This window comes from Schistocerca piceifrons, chromosome 2 (genome assembly GCF_021461385.2).
Source record: "Schistocerca piceifrons isolate TAMUIC-IGC-003096 chromosome 2, iqSchPice1.1, whole genome shotgun sequence".
NCBI classification, from domain to species: domain Eukaryota; kingdom Metazoa; phylum Arthropoda; class Insecta; order Orthoptera; family Acrididae; genus Schistocerca; species Schistocerca piceifrons.
Genome location: NC_060139.1, coordinates 753,889,580 through 753,914,565, shown reverse-complemented (window position 1 = coordinate 753,914,565; position 24,986 = coordinate 753,889,580). Strand labels below are relative to the sequence as shown.

At 41.4% G+C, this 24,986-nt stretch overlaps 1 protein-coding gene across 5 annotated transcripts in view; it reads right to left on the bottom strand.

The window, feature by feature from the left end:
- Nucleotides 1–24,856, bottom strand: part of LOC124777838 (ADP-ribosylation factor-like protein 2-binding protein) — a 107,758-nt gene extending 82,902 nt beyond the window's left edge. For 2 of the 5 annotated variants that reach the window (XM_047253367.1, XM_047253371.1), the window contains exon 1: nt 24,209–24,296. In XM_047253367.1, coding sequence (XP_047109323.1) covers nt 24,209–24,281 — 73 coding nt within the window. In that variant the 5' untranslated portion in view covers nt 24,282–24,296. Of the gene's footprint in view, nt 1–24,208; nt 24,297–24,670 lie in introns of those variants that run through there. The other 3 variants (XM_047253370.1, XM_047253368.1, XM_047253373.1) reach the window with 3 other exon arrangements.
- Nucleotides 24,857–24,986: the final 130 nt, after the last annotated feature.

Genomic DNA, 24,986 nt, shown 5'->3' with positions numbered 1-24,986 from the left:
ATTCTCAGCCTTCAAGGTCTGGTTAATCACAGAGGGTAGGCTTATTGGTAGTTGGGAGCTCCAATGTTAGGCACGTAATGGGGGCCCTTAGGGTTATGGCGGCAAGGAGGGGAAGAAATCCAGTGTGCACTCCGTGTGCATTTCGGTGGAGTAATTCCTGATGTGGAAAGGGTCCTTCTGGATGCCATGAAGAGCACAGGGTGCAGCCAGCTGCAGGTGGTGGCACATGTCGGCACTAATGACGTGTGTCACCTTAGATCTGAGGAAATTCTCTCTGGACTCCAGCGGCTATCTGATTTGGTGAAGGCTGCCGGTCTTGCTTCCGAGATAAAGGCAGAGCTCACCATCTGCAGCATCGTTGACAGAACCGACTGCGGACCTTTGGTGCAGAGTCGGGTGGAGGGTCTGAATCAGAGGCTCAGACGGTTTTGCGACCGTGTTGGCTGCAGATTCCTTGAATTGCGCCATAGGGTGTTGGGGTTACGGGTTCCGCTGAATAGGTCAGGAGTTCACTACACTCAGCTGGCGGCTACACGGGTAGCGGAGGCTGTGTGGCGTGGACTAGGCGGTTTTTTAGGTTAGAAGGCCTCGGGAAGGTACGGGGTGGGCTGCAATTTCAAAGGGTGCATGGCAAATACAGGACGTGCTTGGATCAAGGAACAGTCGGAATTGTAGTTGTAAATTGTTGTAGTTGTGCTGGGAAAGTCCCTGAGCTTCAACTGCTAATAGAAAGCACAGAAGCTGAAATCGTTATAGGTACAGAAAGCTGGCTAAAGCCTGAAATAAGTTCTGCAGAAATTTTTACAAAGTTTCAGATGGCGTTCAGGAAAGATAGATTAGGCAGAATTGGTGGTGGAGTGTTTGTGTCTGTCAGTAGTGGTTTATCTTGTAGTGAAGTCGAAGTAGATACTGCGTGCGAATTGGCATGGGTGGAGGTTATACTTAACAGCCGAACTAAGTTAATAATTGGCTCCTTCTACCAGCCCCCAGACTCCGATGATATAGTTGCTGAACAGTTCAGAGAAAATTTGAGTCTCGTAACAAATAAATACCCTACTCATACGGTTATAGTTGGTGGGGACTTCAACCTTCCCTCGATATGTTGGCAAAAATAGTTGTTCAAAACTGGTGGTACGCAGAAAACATCTTCCGAGATTGTCCTAAATGCTTCCTCCGAAAATTATTTCGAGCAGTTAGTCCACGAACCCACGCGAATTGTAAATGGTTGCGAAAACACACTTCACCTCTTAGCCACAAAAAATCCAGAGCTAATAGAGAGCATCATGACTGATACAGAGATTATTGATCACAAGGTCGTTGTAGCTAGGCTCAATACCGTTTCTTGCAAATCCACCAGAAACAAACGCAAAATAATTTTATTTAAAAAAGCGGATAAAGTGTCACTAGAAGCCTTCCTAAGAGACAATCTCCATTCCTTCCGAACTGACTATGCAAATGTAGACGAGATGTGGCTCAAATTCAAAGATATAGTAGCAACAGCAATTGAGAGATTCATACCTCATAAATTGGTAAGAGATGGAACTGATCCAACATGGTACACAAAACAGGTCCGAACGCTGTTGCAGAGGCAACGGAAAAATCATGCGAAGTTCATAAGAACACAAAATCCCGAAGAATGGCTTAAATTTTCAGATGCGCGAAATTTGGCACGGACTTCAATGTGAGATGCCTTTAATAGGATCCACAACGAAACATTGTCTCAAAATTTGGTAGAAAATCCGAAGAAATTCTGGTCGTATATAAAGTACACAAGTGGCAAGACGCAGTCAATACCTTCGCTGCGCAGTGCCAATGGTACTGTTACCGACGACTGTGCCGCTAAAGCGGAGTTATTGAACACAGTTTTCCGAAATTCCTTCACCAGGGAAGACAAATGAAATATTCCAGAATTTGAAACACGAACAGCTGCTACCATGAGTTTCTTAGAAGTAGATACCTTAGGGGTTGCGAAGCAACTCAAATCGCTTGATACGGGCAAGTCTTCAGGTCCAGATTGTATACCAATTAGGTTCCTTTCAGATTACGCTGATACAATAGCTCCCTACTTAGCAATCATATACAATCCCTCGCTCACCGATAGATCTGTACCTACAGATTGGAAAATTGCGCAGGTCGCACCAGTGTTTAGGAAGGGTAGTAGAGTAATCCATCGAACTACAGACCTATATCATTGACGTTGGTTTACAGTAGGGTTTTGGAGCATATACTGTATTCAAACATTATGAATCACCTCACAGGGAACGATCTATTGATATGTAATCAGCATGGTTTCAGAAAACATCGTTCTTGTGCAACGCAACTAGCTCTTTATTCGCACGAAGTAATGGCCGCTAACGACAGGGGATCTCAAGCTGATTCCGTATTTCTAGATTTCCGGAAAGCTTTTGACACCATTCCTCACAAGCGACTTCTAATCAAGCTGCGGGCCTATGGGGTATTGTCTCAGTTGTGCGACTGGATTCGTGATTTCCTGTCAGGAAGGTCGCAGTTCGTAGAAATAGATGGCAAATCATCGAGTAAAACTGAAATGATATCAGGTGTTCCCCAGGGAAGCGTCCTGGGACCTCTGCTGTTCCTGATCTATATAAATTACCTGGGTGACAATCTGAGCAGTTCTCTTAGGTTGTTCGCAGATGATGCTGTAATTTACCGTCTAGTAAGATCATCCGAAGACCAGTATGAGTTGCAAAGCGATTTAGAAAAGATTGCTGTATGGTGTGGCAGGTGGCAGTTGACGCTAAATAACGAAAAGTGTGAGGTGATCCACATGAGTTCCAAAAGAAATCCGTTGGAATTCGATTAATCGATAAATAGTACAATTCTCAAGGCTGTCAATTCAGCTAAGTACCTGGGTGTTAAAATTACGAACAACTTCAGTTGGAAAGACCACATAGATAATATTGTGGGGAAGGCGAGCCAAAGGTTGCGTTTCATTGGCAGACACTTAGAAGATGCAACAAGTCCACTAAAGAGACAGCTTATACTACACTCGTTCGTCCTCTGTTAGAATATTGCTGCGCAGTATGGAATCCTTACCAGGTGGGATTGATGTGAGGACATCGAAAGAGTGCAAAAAAGGGCAGCTCGTTTTGTATTATCACGTAATAGGGGAGAGAGTGTGGCAGATATGATACGCGAGTTGGGATGGAAGTCATTAAAGCAAAGACGTTCTTCGTACCAACTTTCTCTTCCGAATGCAAAAATATTTTGTTGACCCCAACCTACATAGGTAGGAATGATCATCAAAATAAAATAAGAGAAATCAGAGCTCGAACAGAAAGGTTTAGGTGTTCATTTTACCCGTGCGCTGTTCGGGAGTGGAATGGTAGGGAGATAGTATGATTGTGGTTCGATGAACCCTCTGCCAAGCACTTAAATGTGAATTGCAGAGTAACCATGTAGATGTAGACTCAATGACAAAGAGGAGACTAAAGTTTTATGGTCATATTTACAGAATGAATGACAATATGCTAATGAAGAAAACTTTTAATTTCTTTTCCAAATTAAAAGACACCACTAGATGACTGGAAGAAACAAGAAAGCACTTGAGAAAACTTACTTCAGAGAAGACACCATACAGGACACAGAACATTTCAGGCTCCTGATCAATACTGCAAAACATCCCATCTAATAACAAAATTCACAACCCAAGTGGTTGATTTTAAATAAACAGAAGCAGGTCATCAACCACTGCATGAAAGCTCTGGGAAGATAAGAAGAAAAAACGATTATACCTCTGTCTGAGGTTCTAAGTAAGTAGTCTATTATTGGCCAATGTGTGTGTGTGTGTGTGTGTGTGTGTGTGTGTGTGTGTGTGTGTTTGTCCCTCCATCATAATGTTTATTGTGAATATGATCTATGGAAAAAGTAACTAATTAACGATTATACTGGCTTCCTTTGCATATTTTCATTCACTATTTTTAACGAATCCCCTTCTAGTGCAGTTCACCCAAATTACATAAATCATTTACTCAACAGAAGTGGGCAGTAAGAATATGTGTAAAGTAAATAAATGCACATTGTGCGGAACATGACCATGCCATAAGAACATTAGCAAACAGGAATTTATGGAAGTTTCATGAGATACTGAACATCTCAAATTATGCAAACACACCTACAACATCTCTTTTTGCTGTACGAACATGTGACACTTCTGCCTCTGCTCAGTTATCAGTACTGAAATTATTAGGTTGGAGCATATGTTCGTAGCATTTTTGTTTTGCCTGTTCGTATTCTGGGTGCAGAGAAATCAGAACATTTCTGACATATTCTTCTGCTTCAGTTCAATACCATGTTGACAGCAGTGGAGGCAGCCAAAAACACTTACACTGTGTACGGGCATAATGCCACTGAACAAAGCACGGCAAGGAAATAGTTTTCTAATTTTAAGAAGGATCGTTTTGACATTAGTAAGTTCCCGCATTCAGGGAGACCTCAGGGTTTGATGAAGATCGTTCAAACACATTACCTCACAACTATCCATGTCAGTGTACTCGAGAACTTTCAAATGTGATGAACTGTGATCATTTCACTGTCATGCACATTTGCCAGCAGTGGGTACTCCAAAATGCAGTGGGTGGCCATACGTGCACCTCTGCTTGTTTGTCATCAATTGGCTTGTGAACAACACTGACCATTCCTATCCTGTACTGTTACTGGTGAGAGAAATGTTTCCTTTATGCCAGCATAAGGAAAAGAAATGAATGGTTGAGCCCAAAGCAGCAACTCCCCATACAAAGACTTGCACGCATCCACAAAATATAATGTTATGCATCTGGTGGAACAGTGGTGTGGCATACAACAAATTGCTTCCTTGAAGTGTAACCATCACTGCTGACAATTATTCTAACAACAGAGACGTCTTGCAGATGCACTCCAAGAATGACGACCCGGAAGACTGCATAAAGTGATGCTACTCCACGATAACACCCACCTGCATTTTGCTAGACTGACATAAAACACTATATAGTAGTTGGGTTGGGAAGTTATTCCACACTCACCTTATTTACCCGACCTTGTGCCCCCAATTTTTTACTTTTTACATTCTCTATCAAAGAACCTTCAAGAAACTTACTTTCCGGATGAAAAGGCACTCCAAACATGGCTCACTGGGTTCTCTACATCAAAACCATATAATATTTATAGTAGCAAATTGGCAGACAGTTGTAAATAGTCAAGGAGAATATATTATTGATGACTACAGCCTTTATTATGTGTCTTTATTAAACTTATGGAAAAAGGCTATGAACTTATGCACCAACCCAATACAAATAAAATATGAGTAAACACACCTCACCTTATTTCGGAATTTGAATGACATAAGGCATGGTAATTATCATATTCATCTGGCCTGTGCTCTCCCTGTCACAAAGAATACAAGAGTTTGTGTAGTGTTATGTGACTTCATTTGGTGCAAGCATTGAATGTGGTGGTAGGACGAAGCAATTGTAATCAACATAATCCACACAGCAACTTTTTCACCTATTTCCTCACTTAAATATCCATCAATACAAGTCTGCCACCAACTGAAGTTGTTCCCTCTCAATATTAATATACCATTCTGTCAGATGCTATGAACAGTCATGTATTATTCCACTAGTGGAAGAACTTTGTCAGTAAAAAAGGAAATAATGGCTGTAGTCAACAAAAGAAATTTTTTCTCATCACAGATAAAATAAACTCTACTGCTTGACTACCAAAAAAGCTGAACAGTAACCGAGCTCATCTCATAGAGACATCTTTAAAGATCTTAAAAGTCTCACACTCACTTTCCTGTATATTTACTCCTTAGTAATATGTGTTGCTGATGACAAAAATCAATTTCAGCAAAACTGTGAGTTGCACATTAACATACAAGATACACAAACAACTTTCATGAAGACTTTGCCTACTTGTCTAGGGTTCAGATTGGAGTCAGTTGCAGTGGACTTCTCCAAGCTCCCACCTAAGTTAAGTCAAGAAATTCTTAATGCTTACCAATTCAAAAGAAAATCAAAACAAACCTCATTGGCTGGTCCTTCTACAAATGATTTGAATTTCTAGTTTCAAAGACTGAAAAGATCTGTTAGTTCCATAGTGCAAGCAGTAGCTGCTTGACATGTAATAATGTAACGTAAACAGGACTCTACATCAACAGATCTATGTAATGATTTTCTTCTCAGAACAACCAATGTAATCAAGCAAATATCAACTACAATATCACTTGTTTAATATAACTGAGGAAGAAGCAACGTCTTTTTCAGAGGAGCTTTTTCCTAATTTACTAGGTCACATACCACTCACATAATCACAGATAACATTATGCAAGTTGTAACTCACAACATAAAAACACACCATCACTGCTATAACAAGTACTTCCTCTGACCACAGGTACATGGTTTGACAACAAGTACAATGTTCGGGGTACCATGTTGCAAGACAGTCACAAACAGTTCGATAATAAAGTGAACTGCACGTGAAGCCAGAGCTGAACGATTGTGAGTGCAGGTGGCAGTCACCTACATAGAAGCGTGTGGCAGGTGGCACTCAATACGCCTGTGCTGCCACCGTGTGGTGTCACTTGGTCACTGTGTCTCCTCTCGGCAGCCGCTGTCAGAGATATGGTCAGTACTCCCCCCCCCATGTAAGTGGTAGTCCAGTGGTTTACAACACGCCTTCGTCCATTGGGGAGCAGGGAGATGCATCTAGGCACAGCAACCTATGTCTGGCCAGGCATCTCGGCAATGCCTTGAATCAGGTTGAAATTATCAGGGACACCGGAAAGCCTCTCCTGCTTCACCACGGCCCGTTCGGCATGGAAAGGAGTGTATGCCCAGAAAATCCCCACTGGGCAGCACGATTGGTGTCGCTGCATCTCCGCTGCAGGAAGCAGGGCTCTACAATGTCATCACAGATGGGAAGAGTATTGGAGGGGGGGTTTGCCGATACCGCAGGCTGGTCACCTGCAGATAACCATTTCATCTTCCCCAGCCTTTAAATGAAGATGAGAGTGGGGCTGTGGGTGTCACACAGGGCTGTGAGCCTGCAGGTAGGAACAGCCCATGAACAGAATAGGAGGGAGCAGAGGGCGCAGTGCAGGAGAAAGGTAGGTCAGTGGGAATGTCATGGTGGGTGACCACCAGAAGGTCCGGAGGAGGGGACAGCAGGCTGCTGCCACAGGCAAAGCTGATTTTGATGGTGCAACGCTGTAGTCTCCTGTAGCCAAAGTGAACACATGGTGACCCACTGCTTTCAGATGACCATTGGAATCCACTTGGCTGGTGTTCGCACCCCTGTGCCCACAGACAGGTGCCAGACCTTAAATGAGAAGGCACCATGGAGAGCCCCAAAGGCAATGGCAACATGAGGTCAAGCATGCAGAGCTGATGGCCATGAAGGAGTTCATCTACATCTACGTGGATACTTTGCAAATCACACTTAAGTGCCTGTCAGAGGGTTCATCGAATCACCTTCACAATAATTCTCCAATATTCCACTCTCAAACAGCACCCGGCAAAATCAAATGCCTATATCTTTCCATGCGAGCTGTGATTTCACTTATTTTATTATGAGGATCATTTTTCCACATGTACGTTGGCGGCAACAAAGTATTTTCGCATTCGGAGGAGAAAGTTGGGGCTGAAATTTCATGAGAAAATCCTGCTGCAATGAGAAATGCCTTTTTTTAATGACGTCTGCGCCAAATCCTATGTCATGTCCGTGACATTCTCTTCCCTATTTCTTTATAATATAAAACATGCTGCTCTTCTTGGAACTTTCTCGATGTGTTTCATTTAGGACCCCACACCATGCAGCAGTCCTCCAAAAGAGGTCGAAAAAGCGAAGTGCAGGCAGTCTCTTTAGTAGATCTGATGTGTCTTCTCAGTGTTCTGCCAATAAATTGCAGTCTTTGGTTCACCTTCCCCACAAAATTTTCTGTGTGTACTTTCCAATTTAAGTCATTCGTAATTGTAAGTTTTAGGTATTTAACTGAATTTATGGCCTTTAGATTTGATCAATTTATCAGATAACTGAAGTTTAACGGATTCCCTTTAGCACTGATGTGGATGGCCTCACACTTCACATTGTTTAGGGTCATTTGCCAATTTTTGCACCATACAGATATCATTTTGCAATTTGTTTCGATTTTCTAATGACTTTACTAGACGATAAACAACAGCATCATCTGCAAATAACCTAAGATGGCTGCTCAGATTGTCTCCTAAAATGGTTATATACATAAGGAACAGCAGAGTGCCTATGGCACTACCTGGTGGAATGCCAGAAATCACTTCTACTTTGCTTGACGACTTTCCATCAATTACTATTAACTTTGCCCTATTTGATAAGAAATCACGAATCCAGTCACATAACTGAGATAATATTCCACAAGCATGCAATTTGATTACAAGTCACTTGTGAGATAGTGTCAAAAGCCTTCTGCAAATATAGAAACACAGAATCAATTTGAAATCCCTTGTCAATAGCACTCAACACTTCATGTGAGTAAAGAGCTAGTTATATTTCACAAGAAAGATGTTTTATAAATCCATGTTGGCTGTGAGTCGATAGACTGTTCTCTTTGTGGTAATTAATAATGTTCAAACACAATATATGCTCCAAAATTTTGCTGCATATCAACGTTGATGATGTGGGCCTGTAATTTAGGCAATTACTCATGTTGCCATTCTTGAATATTAGTGCAAACTGTGCAACTTTCCAGTCTTTGACTATGGATCTTTCGTCACGTACACAGTTGTATGTGACTTTTAAGTACAGAGCTATTGTATCAGCATACTCTGACAAAAACCCAATTCATATACAATCAGAACTGGAAGACTTGCTTTTATTAAGTGATTTATGCTGCTTCACTACACCGAGGATACCTACTTCTAATTTATTCATGTTAGCAGCTGTTCATGACTCAAATTCTGGAATATTTACTTCACCTTCTTTGGTGAAGGAATTTCGGAAGTCTGTGTTTATAAATCTGCTTTAGCAACACTTTCATTGATAGTTCCACCACACTCGTATCCCCTATCAGAGTTGACCTGTACAAACTCAAAAACCTGTAAGGGCCTCATCCGGAGCAGTGTTGGCCATTTATTTCCATGTCTGTGTCTTCAATGTGTGCACGAGTCTTTTGGTCTTAGCATTTGACAGGAGGTGGATAGGCTATGACAGCAGGTGGTGCTGTTGCTACAGCAGAACTCGTTGAAAACCTCGGAACAGAACTGCAGTCCCCAGGGCGAGAACATCCGGTGGGGTGCCATCTGCTGTTGTTCATACAAAAAATGGCTGCATACAAACACTGGACCTGCTGGTCTATGTCCAACCAGTACTAACGGTGTCAGGTGAGCTGTGCTGTACACAAGACTCCCCAGTGACCTTTGTGCATGAGTCACAGTATTGTCAGGCACAAAGGTTCTGGTGGGACCACCCGGGGATACTGCTGGTCTGTAATGAGAAGGATAAAGCTGCCCACTATGACGAGCCAGTGGCAAAGGTGGAAATAATGATGCAATAGGTTGGAGTCCCGACTGGATTTGTGGTCAGGCCAGTCTTGTTGGATGTACTGCTACACCTGTTGAGCCTCTTTGTCCAAATGGAAGCACAAGGCCTCATCTTAGTCAAACTCTGGTAGGGTCCCATTGTGAGATGGAAGAGCGACCACAATAACACCTGCAAAAAAAAAGTTCCAAATGCTGGAGGCAGTGGGTAAGTACTCTCAGGCTGCTTTGTTTCCAGATTGAAGAGGGAGAACAACAGTATAATCTGTAAAGCAGTGAAACTTCATGCTGTATACAAGAAGATGGGAATTCTTCAGTGTGAAGATAATTGCAAGAGACTCTATTTCACTTTGCAAATACATCTTTTGTGCAGCATTAAATGTATCTGATGCAAAAGCCATCCGATGTTCCATGCCATCTGCACCTCATATGAACTGGGATGGCCCCCAGGCCCTATTGAGAGGTGTCAGTCACCACCACCTGTTTGTTGTCGTTGTTGTCTTCAGTCCCAGGGCTGGTTTGATGCAGCTCTCCATGCTACTCTGCTGTGCAAGACTCTTCGTCTCTGAGTAACTACTGCACCCTACATCCTTCTGAATCTGCTTAGTGTATTCATCTCTTGGTCTCCCTCTACGATTTTTCAATTTTTACCATCCCCACTTCCCTCCAATACTAAACTGATCATACATTTATGCCTCAGAACGTGTCCTACCAACTGATCCACAAATTCCTCTTCTCCCCAAACCTTTTCAGTACCTCCTCATTAGTTACATGATCTACCCATCTAATCTTCAGCATTCTTCTGTAGCACTGCATTTCAAAAGTTCTATTCTTTTCTTGTCTATACAATTTACTGCCCATGTTTCACTTCCATACATGGCTACACTACATACAAATACTTTCAGGAAAGACTTTCTGACACTTAGATCTCTACTCGATGTTAAAAAATTCCTCTCCTCCAGAAACGCTTTCCTTGTCATTGCCAGTCTACATTTTATATCCTCTCTACTTTGACCATCATCAGTTATTTTGTTCCACAAATAGCAAAACTCATCTATTGCATTACGTGTCTCATTTCCTAATCTAATTCCCTCAGCATAACCCGATTTAATTCGACTACATTCCATTATCCTCATTTTACTTTTGTTGATGTTCATCTTACATCCTCCTTTCAAGACACTGTCCATTCCGTTCAACTGCTCTTCCAGGTCCTTTGCTGCCACTGACAGAATTACAATGTCATCGGCGAACCTCAAAGTTTTTATTTCCTCTCCATGGATTTTAATTCCTACTCCGAATTTTTCTTTTGTTTCCTTTACTGCTTGCTCAATATACAGATTGAATAGCATCGGGGAGAGGCAACAACCTTGTCTCACTCCCTTCTAAACCAGTGCTTCCTTTTCGTGCCCCTCAACCCTTATAACTGCCATCTGGTTTCTGTACAAATTGTAAATAGCCTTATGCTCCCTGTATTTTACCCCTTCCACATTCAGAATTTGAAAGAACGTATTCCAGTCAACATTGTCAAAAGCTTTCTCTAAGTCTACAAATGCTATAAATGTAGGTTTACCTTTCCTTAACCTATCTCCTAACATAAGTCATAGGGTCAGTACTGCCTCACAAGTTCCTACATTTCTATGGAATCCAAACTGATCTTCCCTGAGGTTGGCTTTTTCATTCATCTGTAAAGAATCTGTATTAGTATTTTGCAGCTGTGACTTATTAAACTGATAGTTCAGTCATTTTCACACTTGTCAGCATCTGCTTTCTTTGGAACTGGAATTATTACATCCTTCTTGAAGTCTGAGGCTATTTCGCCTGTCTCTTACATCTTTCTCACCAGATGCAAGAGTTTTGTCATGGCTGGCTCTCCCAAGTCTATCAGTAGTTCTAACAGAATGTTCTCTACTCCAGGGGCCTTGTTTCAGCTTAGGTCTTTCAGTGCTCTGTCAGATCCTTCACACATCATCATCTCTCCCATCTGATCTTCATCTACATCCTCTTCCGTTTCCATAATATTGTCCTCAAGCACATCGCCCTTGTATAGACCCTCTACATACTCCTCCCACCCTCCTGCTTCCCCTTCTTTGCTTAGGGCAGGTTTTCCATCTGAGTTGTTGATATTCATACAGGTGGTCCTCTTTTCTCCAAAGGTTTCTTTAATTTTCCTGTAGGCAGTATCTATCTTACCCCTAGTGAGATAAGTCTCTACATCCTTACATTTGTCCTCTAGCCATGCCTGCTTAGCCATTTTGCACTTCCTTTCGATCCCATTTTTGAGACGTTTGTATTCCTTTTTGCCTGATTCATTTATATTTTCTCCTTTCATCAATTAAATTCAATATCTCTTCTGTTACCCAAGGATTTCTATTAGCCCTTCATCTTTTTACCTACTTGATCCTCTGCTACCTTCACTATTTCATCTCTTAAAGCTACCCATTCTTCTACTGTATTTCTTTCCCCCATTCCCTAATGTTCTCCCTGAAGCTCTCTACAACCTCTGGTTCTGTCAGTTTATCCAGATCCCATCTCCTTAAATTCCCACCTTTTTGCAGTTTCTTCAGTATTAATCTACAGTTCATTACCAATAAATTGTGTGCCGAGTCCACATCTGCCCCTGGAAATGTGTTACAATATGAAACCTGGTTCCTAAATCTGTGTCTTGCCATTACATAATCAATCTGAAACCCTCTGGTGTCTCCAGGCCTCTTCCACATATATAACCTTTTTTCATGATTCTTAAACCACGTATTAGCTATGATTAAGTTATGCTCCATGCAAAATTCTACCAGTCGGCTTCCTCTTTCATTCCTTACCTACAGTCCACACTCACCTACTTCTTTTCTTTCTTTCCTACTATCGAATTCCAGTATTCCCCTGACTATTAAATTTTCGTCTGCTTTAACTATCTGAATAATTCCTTTTATCTCGTCATATATTTCTTCAATCTCTTCATCATCTGTGGAGCTGGTTGGCATATAAACTTGTACTACTGTGGTCGGCATGGGCTTCATGTCTATCTTGGCTACGATAATGCGTTCAATATGCTGTTCATACTAGATTATACCCATTACTATTTTTTATTCATAATTAAACCTATTCCTGCATTACCCTATTTGATTTTATATTTATAACCCTGTACTCCCCCCCATGAACCATAGACCTTACCGTTGGTGGGGAGGCTTGTGTGCCTCAGCGATACAGATGGCCGTACCGTAGGTGCAACCACAACAGAGGGGCATCTGTTGAGAGGCCAGGCAAACGTATGGTTCCTGAATCGAGGCAGCAGCCTTTTCTGTAGTTGCAGGGGCGGCAGTCTGGATGATTGACTGATCTGGCCTTGTAACGCTAACCAAAACGGCCTTCCTGTGCTGGTACTGCGAATGGCTGAAAGTAAGGTGAAACTACAGCCGTAATTTTTCCCGAGGGCATGCAGCTTTACTGTATGGTTAACGATGATAGCGTCCTCTTGGTTAAAATATTCCGGAAGTAAAATAGTTCCCCATTCAGATCTCCAGGCGGGCACTACTCAAGAGGACGTCATTATCAGGAAAAAGAAAACTGGTGTTCTATGGATCAGAGCATGGAATGTCAGATCCCTTAATCAGGCAGGTAAGTTAGAAAATTTAAAAAGGGAAATGGATAGGTTAAAGTTAGATATAGTGGGAATTAGCGAAGTTCAGTAGCAAAAGGAACAAGACCTTTGGTCAGGTGAATACAGGGTTATAAATACAAAATCAAATAGGGGTAACGCAGGAGTACGTTTAATAATGAATAAAAAAATAGGAGTGCGGGTAAGCTACGACAAACAGCATAGTGAACGCATGATTGTGGCCAAGATAGACATGAAGCCCACACCTATTACAGCAATACTAGTTTATATGCCAACTAGCTCTGCAGATGACGAAGAAATTGAAGAAATGTATGATGAGATAAAAGAAATTATTCAGTTAGTGAAGGGAGGCGATAAAATTAATAGTAATGGGTGACTGGAATTCAATAGTAGGAACAGGAAGAGAAGGAAACCTAGTAGGTGAATATGGTTTGGGGGAAAGAAATGAAAGAGGAAGCCGCCTGGTAGAATTTTGCACAGAGCATAACTTAATCATAGCTAACACTTGGTTCAAGAATCATAAAAGAAGATTGAATACATGGAAGAAGCTTGTAGATACTGACAAGTTTCAGATAGATTACATAATGGTAAGACAGAGATTTAGGAACCAGGTTATAAATCGTAAGACATTTCCAAGGGCAGATGTGGACTCTGACCACAATCTATTGGTTATGAATTGCAGATTAAAACTGAAGAAAATGCAAAAAGGTGGGAATTTAAGGAGGTGGGACCTGGATAAACTGACTATAACAGAGGTTGTACAGAGTTTCAGGGAGAGCATAAGGGAACAATTGACAAGAATGGGGGAAAGAAACACAGTAGAAGAAGAATGGGTAGCTTTGAGGGCTGAAGTAGTGAAAGCAGCAGAGGATCAAGTAGGTAAAAAGACGAGGGGTAGTAGAAATCCTTGGGTGCAGAAGAAATATCGAATTTAATTGATGAAAGAAGAAAATATAAAAATACAGTAAATGAAGCAGGCAAGAAGGAATACAAACGTCTCAAAAATGAGATCGGCAGGAAGTGCAAAATGGCTAAGCAGGCATGGCTAGAGGACAAATGTAAGGACGTAGAGGCACATCTCACTAGGAGTTAGATTGATACTGCCTACAGGAAAATTAATGAGACCTTTGGAGAAAAGAGAACCACTTGTATGAATATCAAGAGCTCAGATGGAAACCCAGTTCTAAGCAAAGAAGGGAAAGCAGAAAGGTGGAAGGAGTATATAGAGTGTCTATATAAGGGCAAGATACTTCAGGGGAATATTATGGAAGTGGAAGAGGATGTAGATGAAGATGAAATGGGAGATATGACACTGCGTGAAGAGTTTGACAGAGCACTGGAAGACCTAAGTCAAAACAAGGCCCCGGGAGTAGACAACATTCCATTAGAGCTACTGACAGCCTTGGGAGAACCAGTCCTGACAAAACTCTTGCATCTGGTGAGAAAGATGTAAGAGACAGGCGAAAGAGCCTCAGACTTCAAGAAGAATATAATAATTCAAATCCCAAAGAAAGCAGGTGTTGACAGATGTGAAAATTACCGAACTATCAGTTTAATAAGTCACGGTTGCAAAATACTAATGCGAATTCTTTACAGACGAATGGAGAAACTGGTAGAAGCCGACCTCGGGGAAGATCAGTTTGGATTCCGTAGAAATATTCGAACACGTGAGGCAATACTGACCCTATGACTTATCTTAGAAGCTAGATTAAGAAAAGGCAAACCTACATTTCTAGCATTTGTAGACTTAGAGAAAGCTTTTGACAATGTTGACTGGAATACTCTCTTTCAAATTCTGAAGGTGGCAGGGGTAAAATACAGGAAGTGAAAGGCTATTTACAATTGTACAGAAACCAGATGGCAGTTATAAGAGTCGAGGGGCATGGAAGGGAATCAGTGGTTGGCAAGGGAGTGAGACAGGGTTGTAGCCTCTCCCCAATGGTGTTCAATCTGTATATTGAGCAAGCAGTAAAGGAAACAAAAGAAAAATTCGGAGTAGGAATTAAAATCCATGGAGAAGAAATAAAAACTTTGAGGTTCGCTGATGACATTGTAATTCTGTCAGAGACAGCAAAGGACTTGGAAGAGCAGTTGAACGGAATGGATAGTGTCTTGAAGGGAGGATATAAGATGAAAAGCAACAAAAGCAAAACAAGGATAATGGAATGTAGTTGAATTAAGTCGGGTGATGCTGAGGGAATTAGATTAGGAAATGAGACACTTAATAGTAGTAAAGGAGTTTTGCTATTTGCGGAGCAAAATAACTGATGATGGTCGAAGTAGAGAGGATATAAAATGTAGACTGGCAATGGCAAGGAAAGCGTTTCTGAAAAAGAGAAATTTGTTAACATCGAGTATAGATTTAATTGTCAGGAAGTTATTTCTGAAAGTATTTGTATGGAGTGTAGCCATGTATGGAAGTGAAACATGGACGATAAATAGTTTGGGCAAGAAGAGAATAGAAGATTTCGAAATGTGGTGCTACAGAAGAATGCTGAAGATTAGATGGGTATATCACATAACTAATGAGGAAGTATTGAGTAGAATTGGGGAAAAGAGAAGTTTGTGGCACAACTTGACTAGAAGAAGGGATCAGTTGGCAGGACATGTTCTGAGGCATCAAGGGATCACCAATTTAGTACTGGAGGGCAGTGTGGTGGGTAAAAATTGTAGAGGGAGAGGTTAGGTTAGGTTAGTGGTGTTTAACGTCCCATTGACAACAAGGTCATTAGAGACAGAGCGCAAGCTCGGGTTAGGGAAGGATGGGGAAGGAAATCGGCCGTGCCCTTTCAAAGAAACCTGAAACGATTTAGGGAAATCACGGAAAACCTAAATCAGGATGGCCAGAGACAGGATTGAACCGTCGTCCTCCCGGATGTGAGTCCGGTGTTGTTGAGGAAGACCTAGAGAGGAATACACTAAGCAGATTCAGAAGGATGTAGGCTGCAGTAGGTACTGGGAGATGAAGCAGCTTGCACAGAATGGAGTAGCATGGAGAGCTGCATCAAAGCAGTCTCAAGACTGAAGACTACAACAACAACAACAACAACCCTGTACTCACCTGACCAGAAATCCTGTTCCTCCTGTCACTGAACTTCACTAATCTCCTCAATATCTAACTTTAACTTATCCATTTCCCTTATTAAAAACTCTAATCTGCCTACCCAATTAAGGGATCTGGAATTCCACGCTCCGATCCACAGAGTGCCAGTTTTGTTTGTCCTAATACTGACATCCTCTTTAGTAGTCCCTGCCTGGAGATCTGAATGGGGAAGGACTATTTTACCTCTGGAGTATTTTACCCGAAAGGACACCATCACCATTTAACCACACAGTAAAGCTGCAGGCCTATGGGAAAAAGTATGACTGTAGTTTCCCTATGCTTTCAGCCATTTCCCTGATTGAAATATGGCAACGGCCTGCTTCAAAGCCATGAAAGCCTGTTCACATGCTTTTGACCAGACAACAGGGACACCCTTGTTCAGCAGATCATTTAAGGGGGTGCAACCAACACTACACCCCAGATGAATTTGCTGTAGTATGTGATCTTCCCCAAGAAAGATTGAAGCTCTCTTAGATTTCTGGGGTGAGGAAGTGCGATGGTGTTTTCGACTACCTTCTGCGTGGGTTGAATATCACTGCGGGAGATAACGTGCCATATGTATTCCACCAACAGTTGGAAAAAAAAAGAAAAGACCTGACTTCTCAAGGTTGCATCTCAGGCCTGCAGACTGGACGATGTCAAACAGCAGCTGCAAGTTTGTTATGTGTTCCGCCTTGTGTGGCCTGTCACCTCAATTTCATCAAGGTAATTTATGCACCATGGGACACTCTCCATTAGTTGTTCAAGAAATCTTTGAAAAATGGCTGGGGCAGTGACCACTCCAAAAACTAAACATCTGAACCTAAACAACTCATGTGGCATGTTGAGTATGAGGACTTTCTGTGATTCTTCATCCAGAGGTATTTGTAACAAGCTTCAGAGAGGCTGATTTTTGGAAAATGTTGTCATCCTGTGAGCGCAGAGAAAAGTTCATCAGCTTTTGGAAAGGGTTACGTGTCAATCTCTGCATTGACTGTAACCTTAAAATCTCCATACAAGTGCAGTTTTCCCATGTTTTTTTTTTTTTTTTTTTTTTTTTTTTTTTCCAGTAACTAATGATATCGCCCACTCTCTCAAGACATGGGTTCAATGGTGTCCAAGGCTGTCAACCTGTCTAGCTCATTTTTTTATGAAATCCTGCAATGCAAGGGACATGGGTCATGTACAGATGAATTGGGGGGCATGCTGACCTCTTTAAAGTGACAGGTGCCACGAAGTTTCTTGCTTTGCCAATAACTCCAGAGAAGATATCAGACTACTCCTCACTGATGTCATCCAATTCTTGAAACAGTATTTGTTCGAAAACCAGTTGGACAGGTCCTTGACAAAAACCTGAAAGCTGAAAAAGTGTGAAGGTCAAAAAGATTCTACACATCCATGTTGTGAACCACAAGGAAGATGAGGTGGTGCACAGTCTGTTTGTACAATGCCGCAATCATGATTTGTCCTTTAAGTAGAAAGTTTTGCTAGTTATATGCCCCCCCTAGCAGAGAGCTGTAGATTTTAGGAATGCGCCTGTGTCAACCTATAACCAAACTTGTTTGTTCCAGAAAATGAGTGTGATGAAAAGTTTCTGATGGGGCACTCCCGGGTTTGAGGATTCCAGGCAGTTTGTAGCGAGGCATGTGTCATTTATCCTGAGCACAACAGACTGATGCGAGATGTCCTTCCTTCCCAATGCCTTGCATTGTGCCCCTTTTCAGGGCAGTTGTCTCCAGTGTGTTTCTGAAATCATTCCGCACACAGCAGGAGTAACCAATGGTGGTGGTGTGGGGGGGGGGGGGGGGGGCAGGGGGGCGGGTCGAGATTGCTTTCCTTGTTTACTAGACTGAGCTGGAGGGCAGCGGTGTTTGTTTCCTATTGTTGACACATTTGCTACTTTGGCTAGGTTGGATCCCTCTTACAGGTCTCAAGCAATGGCCGTCACCTCACCCCCAGAAACTAACTGACGGCCCGCAAAACTTATAAGGATTGTACTAATTTTAAAACGCCCTCCACAGAAGTGTCTTCAGATGATAGAGCTTTCTAGTAAAATTCTTCATCCACGACCCCCGTCATAATTGGTCCCAAATCAATACTACAGCATATGATTCCTTACCTACAGGGGCAACGAAATGGCATTTCCTACTTAGTCCCTGCAGCTCAGCCACCCGTGTGTAGTATGATTGGTCTGACTGTTTATGACACTGATAAAAAAATCACAGAGGATGCAACGACATAGCAGTAATAGTGAAAGTACGTAAATAACAGAGTATAATTGTATAATTTTCAGCAAAGATGAGATGCACCGGTTCCGTGAGAGGGCCCAGTTTGCACAAAACCTGGTACGTACTAGGTGAGATCCACAACAGGAAAACAGATCTGATGACAGCTGGATCCATTATCTAGAATGCTGTAAGATGCATTTCTCGTATGCCACCCACTCCTCTGCCGACTTGTCATATGTGGAAATGGCAGCAGATACGCAGACAACTCTCAGGAGAGCAATATGAGCAACAAGGCCTTCTGATGTTTCTGTCCCTTTTAGCTGCTGTTGCAGAAACTGCAGCAGTCCAAGTTCCAAATGCACACCCAGTAAGGTAGCCTGGGGTGTAGGATTCATGGTTATGAAATGAAGATGAAAAATGTCCAGTTACCATTGCCAATTATGCTGTAAGTTACAAAATGAAGATGAAAAATGTCAAATTACCATTGCCAATTATGCTGTAACTCACAACATAAAAACACATCATCACCACCAGAATTCTATGATCGCAGGTACAAGGCTTAACAAAGAAGTAAAATGTTCAGGGCGCCACGTGGCAAGACAGTGACAAACAGTTCAATTATGAAGTGAATTGGGTGTGGAGCCAGAGCTGAATGGGGGCAAGCACCAGGTGGCAAACTCCTACACAGATGCATGTAGCAGGTGGCACTGAATGTGCCTGCACAGTCATTGTGCACTGTCGCTTCATTGCCACGTCTCCCCATAGCAATCTCCCATGCTATATTCACATATGCCCCTAATTCTCCAACCATCCCCATGGAACAAGTGTGAAAGCTTACCCTCCCTAATTACCTAATACCACCCCATACTAGAACAACATAACCAAACATTTTGTAATACTTATGGTAATCTCTCTTTGTATCCTGAAATATGGGACCTCATTTCCACAATTCTTCCTCTTCTCCCAAAGTGACATTCTACTGCCCATCCAATCTTTGAAATATCCTGGTTCAAGTTCATGCCAAACCTAAACCCAACCCTTTGCCACGTGGATCATACACCAGTGAAAGATCCAGGTGCAGGAATTATCCCATATTCTCCTACCCCAGCAAAAGCAGGCCATCTGTGAAAGCAGTCATCTCATGTGCCATCTCTGCTGTAGCTTCTGGCTCTGAACACTATGGGACTAAACTTCTGAGGTCATCAGCGCCCTAGAACTTAGAACTACTTAAACCTAACTAACCTAAAGACATCACACACATCCATGCCCGAGGCAGGATTCGAACCTGCGACCGTAGCGGTCACGCGGTTCCAGACTGTAGCGCCTAGAACCGCTCGGCCACTCTGGCCGGCTGCTGTAGCTTCTGCACCACCTTTCATGTGAGCATAAGCTCCAACCTATTGTTCACCCAAATGTGCCACCGTAGTCAAATTGTGGCCACGACAAAGCTGACCACTAAGTGACAGAACAAGCTGCTGCATGCAATATGCTTTACTTCAATGACTACTTTACAACTATGCCATCTAGGTCCTACCCTATAATATCAGCTTCTCTGAATTATATCTGATGGGATTTGTTCTTACGACAATTCTTTGATACCACATTCCATTCCATCAAACACAATCCCTTACCTCAGTCAAGCTGCAAGCACATAAACAAAAAGTTAGCAGCAAGCATAACAGACACTATAGTATGTGGTGCCGACATAATCATTATGGTAGATGTTATTCTCAATTTGGAATACTGCATTTTTAATGAATGAATGTTTGCAATGTTATTACACACACGGTCATAGTCATCTGTAGTACCCATACATAAAAGAGGAAAACTAGAGCAATGTAAGAATATCCATGGAATAAGCTTGCACAACACTGCATGCAACAATAATAAATGGCAGAATCATACCACAGCTACTCATCAATTGATGAACAATAAGGCTTCAGACAAGTCAGAGTAACATTTGAGAACTGTATTAATACAGAAGCAGATGAACGAGTATCACAAAGAAATGTGTCTCGCCTTTATAGAGATAGAAAAAGTTTTCAATAGGCATTTGATATGTCTAGGCAGCCAGTCTCCAACTCTCTTCAATATACACATCAGCAATATTACCAGAAAATGGATATACGCAGGGTGTGCAGCAGCAAGTAAAGAAGACAAAATATACTCTGCAAAATTAAAAGATTTCAGGTCTAGTGTGAGAATGTAATTAGAACAGTTAAGAAGAAGGCACAGAAGAATACTCTCCTGGTGTTCTATGATGTATATTGCAGAGCAGCAAGATTTTATCTTATTTATTTATTGATTCAGAGATAGGATTTGTCACCCTAATACTATGAAAACCGACACCTCAAAATACACACACACACACAAAATTTAAAAGTAGGTTTCCATGAAAGGATAAGCGGCTGGCTGTGTCCTTGCTGAGGGAGCTGAGTTGCCCTTTACTGGGTCGACAGAAGCGTCCGATCCCACGCGTCGGCTTTGACCCGTGACGTAAAGGTGTTGTAGTGTGTGATGTCATGGCGGTGCGGAGTTTGGTTTGTGAGTGTGGCATGTTTGTAGACGTTGTCGTGTTGTGGTTTGTTGTGTTCTCTGGTGGTATGTTCAGGGTTTTCGTTTGTGTGGTGTAATGGACTCAGTTTGCTTTTGCTCATTATCCAGAACTGTTCGAGGGTCGGCTGTGTTTGTAGTGGAATTTGTTTCAGTGAGTTAACGATTTTGTGTGAAGGTTAATTTAGTGTTGTTCGCTGTACATCGTGTGGTAATTTTAACAAAATTAATCGGTTGTTGTTTTTCTTCAGGAATGGATATGATGGATAAAATTAACAGTGCGCAGGTCAAGGGAAGTGTTCGATCCCAATGTGTGGCTGCTTATGTTGATATTGGTACCGGGAGATGTTTTTGAGCTATATAGGCCAAGGGAAGTGTTTGATCCTAATTTATGGGATCGGGAGCTGCTGTTGAGCTATATAGGCCAAGGGAAGTGTCTGATTCCAAATGATATTGTGTTTAGTGGTATTTGGGGAGTTTTGTAATGTCGGTTTTTTCGTCGTTTTGTGTGGTTTTGTATGGGGGTGGGTGTCTAAATTTGTTTATATTTAGTTTGCCCCCACCCAAAAACACCCCATTTCCCACGCTTGTCCCGTTAGTGTCATTAGGCTTTTTGTGGAAAATGTGTGTGTTTATTTTTCGATGTATTTTCGTCCTCATGGTGTACGTACCGACTTTATATGTGCCATATTGGAATCGTGGTTTATGGTCGTTCACGTTATATTTGTGACGTCATGGGTCAAAGCAGACGGGTGGGATCGGACGCTTCCGTATTTCCCCTTTACCTAAAACAATTTTGGAAAACCTAAAGCAAGAAGACCAGAAAAAACAAACTCCATCCTCTTGAATATGAGATCAGTATCTTAACGACTCACTTGGTTGGTCCCAACATTACAGTGTTATTCTGATCATAAAATAAACAGTTTGCACCAGACAATTTATAATATGAAATATAGTTTATCACTGTACGCAGTACATGCATACCCACTGGTGACTCCTGGAGCAAGAACAAATGTTACATGTTGAACGGTACAATGACAACTGATGCTGTGGAAATGAAGTTTAGACAGGGAGTTAAATGCTGCAAACTAAGATACAGAGAAGTCTGTAAAAGTTACTTATTGGACCACCCCTTGCATTTTTCAATATGATGCTGATGTAAACATTAGGCTGCACTACTGGTCATTTTGTTACCACAACCTTTATTTGGTTTCCACATTCGTTACCTTTGCCATCTCACAACAAAATTGTCATATTTCAACGCAACCTAGAACCTGGGATGCGCTACAAATCAGTCTGTTGCCGCAATCAAGATTCTGTTGTGTGTGTGTGTGTGCGGGGGGGGGGGGGGGGGGGGGGGAGTCCAACACCACACTTCAACCAAGAACACAGTGATAATATAAGGTGTGAATTAGGGCAGAAATAAATGCTAAAAGTGCCAATAAATAAATAAATTAAATAAATACAGAGAAAGTGCTTGTACCATAACACAAAGGATGCAAAGAACAGGTTGGGACAGGTAGTTTGCATTATAGGTGTAAAGATAAGGAAAGAACCAGAACAAAAAGATGGACTGAAGCTGGAACAGGCAATAAGCCACATTTCTGAAGGCAGAATAAGTAGCAATTAACTTCGAACCTCTATTTGTGCCTATATCTAATTTTCACATATCAAATTTAATAGTAAAGTGTAAAGAAGCAGAGGAGTGAATTCCTTCCTCAACAGTTTATTCAATTGCTATTCATGCACCAGCTAACAGGAATCTTTAATCATTTGATTAAGATGACAAGTAATTAACAGAAGTGGTTCTGTTACACTGAATATAAATAATAAGTCTATTTGTTGTGACTTGGAACACAATGGAGAACTTGGTTATGAGAAATCCACAGTTTATTAGACCACAGAGGGAGAGCATAACAGATTAGGCCATAGAGTGACATTATACATTTCAGATACACACGAGTATAAACAGAGGCACATACAGTAAGATATCTAGTACAGACATATTAATGCATACAGTCTGACAGGTACTATTGTTGATATGTACAGACTGTTGACAGTTACGAGACTGCTGGTCGGGGCCAGCACACGAACATATCGGGACCCTGGACTGTGGTCAGTGACTTCTGGTGAGGGCCTAGACCAGCCGCATGGAACATTATGTAAACTGCATGATCCACACCACAGTAGTCACAATGAAAGGTGTAATAACATATGGGTTACTACATTGTAGACTGCACAGCTGACGCAAAGTTTCGTTAATGACAAAAATTAACTGTCAATTGATGCAGAATGAATACATAAAAATACTGCCAAAGATAATGTTATAGAATGATTTTCCCTTCCATCAGCATGTAACGGCAAGCCTTCAGCAAGACACTATTCCTACATTTACTCCCAATTTTTAGATACGGGGTCTTTTTCAGGAAATGTAACATTAAGGCAGATTCCACATCAGAGAACAATTCCACCAGAATAGCAACTGAGAGAAGCAGGAAATATATTTTAAAAAATCGGGTATCATTATTGCATTGAATGAGTTTATTTACCAACCGGTTGTACACATCAAACCATTAGTACAACTGAATGAGTACCCACTGCCTGCTGGTGACAGTGACCATGTGTGTTAGTTGTGTGTGTCTGACTGTGTGTGGGGCCTTTTTTTCCCCAAAGGACTTTCTCCAATAGCTGAATAACATCCATTTAAATGTGCCTGTGTGCCATCCAACACCTTCTCTTTGTGTGTGGTGAGTAGCAACTCAACCTTAATCGCATTTCTTAGTTGGTTCCATGTTCAACAGATGTCCACAATAAACATTATGATCAGAAATGTGTCAACTTCACTAAAGTTTGAATTTACAACTAAAGAATGTCAAAGTCCATATGGTTACATGCAGGCCATTTGCATGTTTGTATTCAACTACTTATTCCTACAATGAAACAATCTTATACTCTGCCACAACTGCTCACAAGAAATTTCCTGGTAGATTAAAACTTCTGCTGGATCAGGGCTCAAACCAGGAACCTAGCCTTACAAGGCAACCTTGTCCGTGAAATGCAAGACTTTAGGTGTGGAGTCCCAGTTCGGCAAAGTTTTAATCTGCCACGAAGTTTCAATACAGGACACACACAGTGCTGCAGGAAGAAAGATCCAGTATTCACACATACATTCGAAAGGGCTGTCTTAATAATGTGTGCACGTAGGTAAACATTATTTTAATACCATTCAATACAGGAATGACTGTATCCAGAATAACAACTTTACTGTAAAATGTACTTCTTTTGAATGAAAACATTACTTTTACTTCATTCAAATGAGGGATTGTTGCATGAAGTAGTATTTGACTACGACACTACCAAGAAACAAGTCATTAAAACAGCGCATGGAAGGAATTTTCGGAACGCTATGATTCTACATACGTCTAAATTTTACTTTCTCAATTCGCAAATGCAACAATGCATACGCAATTGGGTGAATGGCAGCGTCATTAATGATAACCGCATAGTTTTAGTATTCATATGTGATGTCTACGTATTCATTTTGCATCAAAACACATGAAAAAGGTTTTAAATTTATCTGTCGCCGAGATACAACAAAACGTAAATCACAACAAGTAATAAATAACTACACTAAATATCTCTTTCATGTTCTATTAGTCTATTAAGTGCCTTGTGCGGAAGTTACGTGCTTTAACGGAGATTTGTCTTTTTGAGTACCAACCAAAGTCTTCAAAATAATCGCTCATCTTCAACAGTATCTATATACACAATCAAACGTAAATCATTATAATAAATTCGCCGATTTATTGTTGCCAAAAATTATTAACATGTCAATGGTTGTAAAAACCTCACAACGACGCTTCAGGCAAGGCAACTTCGTGTCTCTAAATAATCGGTTTCAGTTATGACCAGAGAGAATATGTGAGAAACAGGCGTTTTCATTATAAAAATACGAAAATAAACATATACTTTAAGTGTATTATTTTAGTTGCGAATAATCT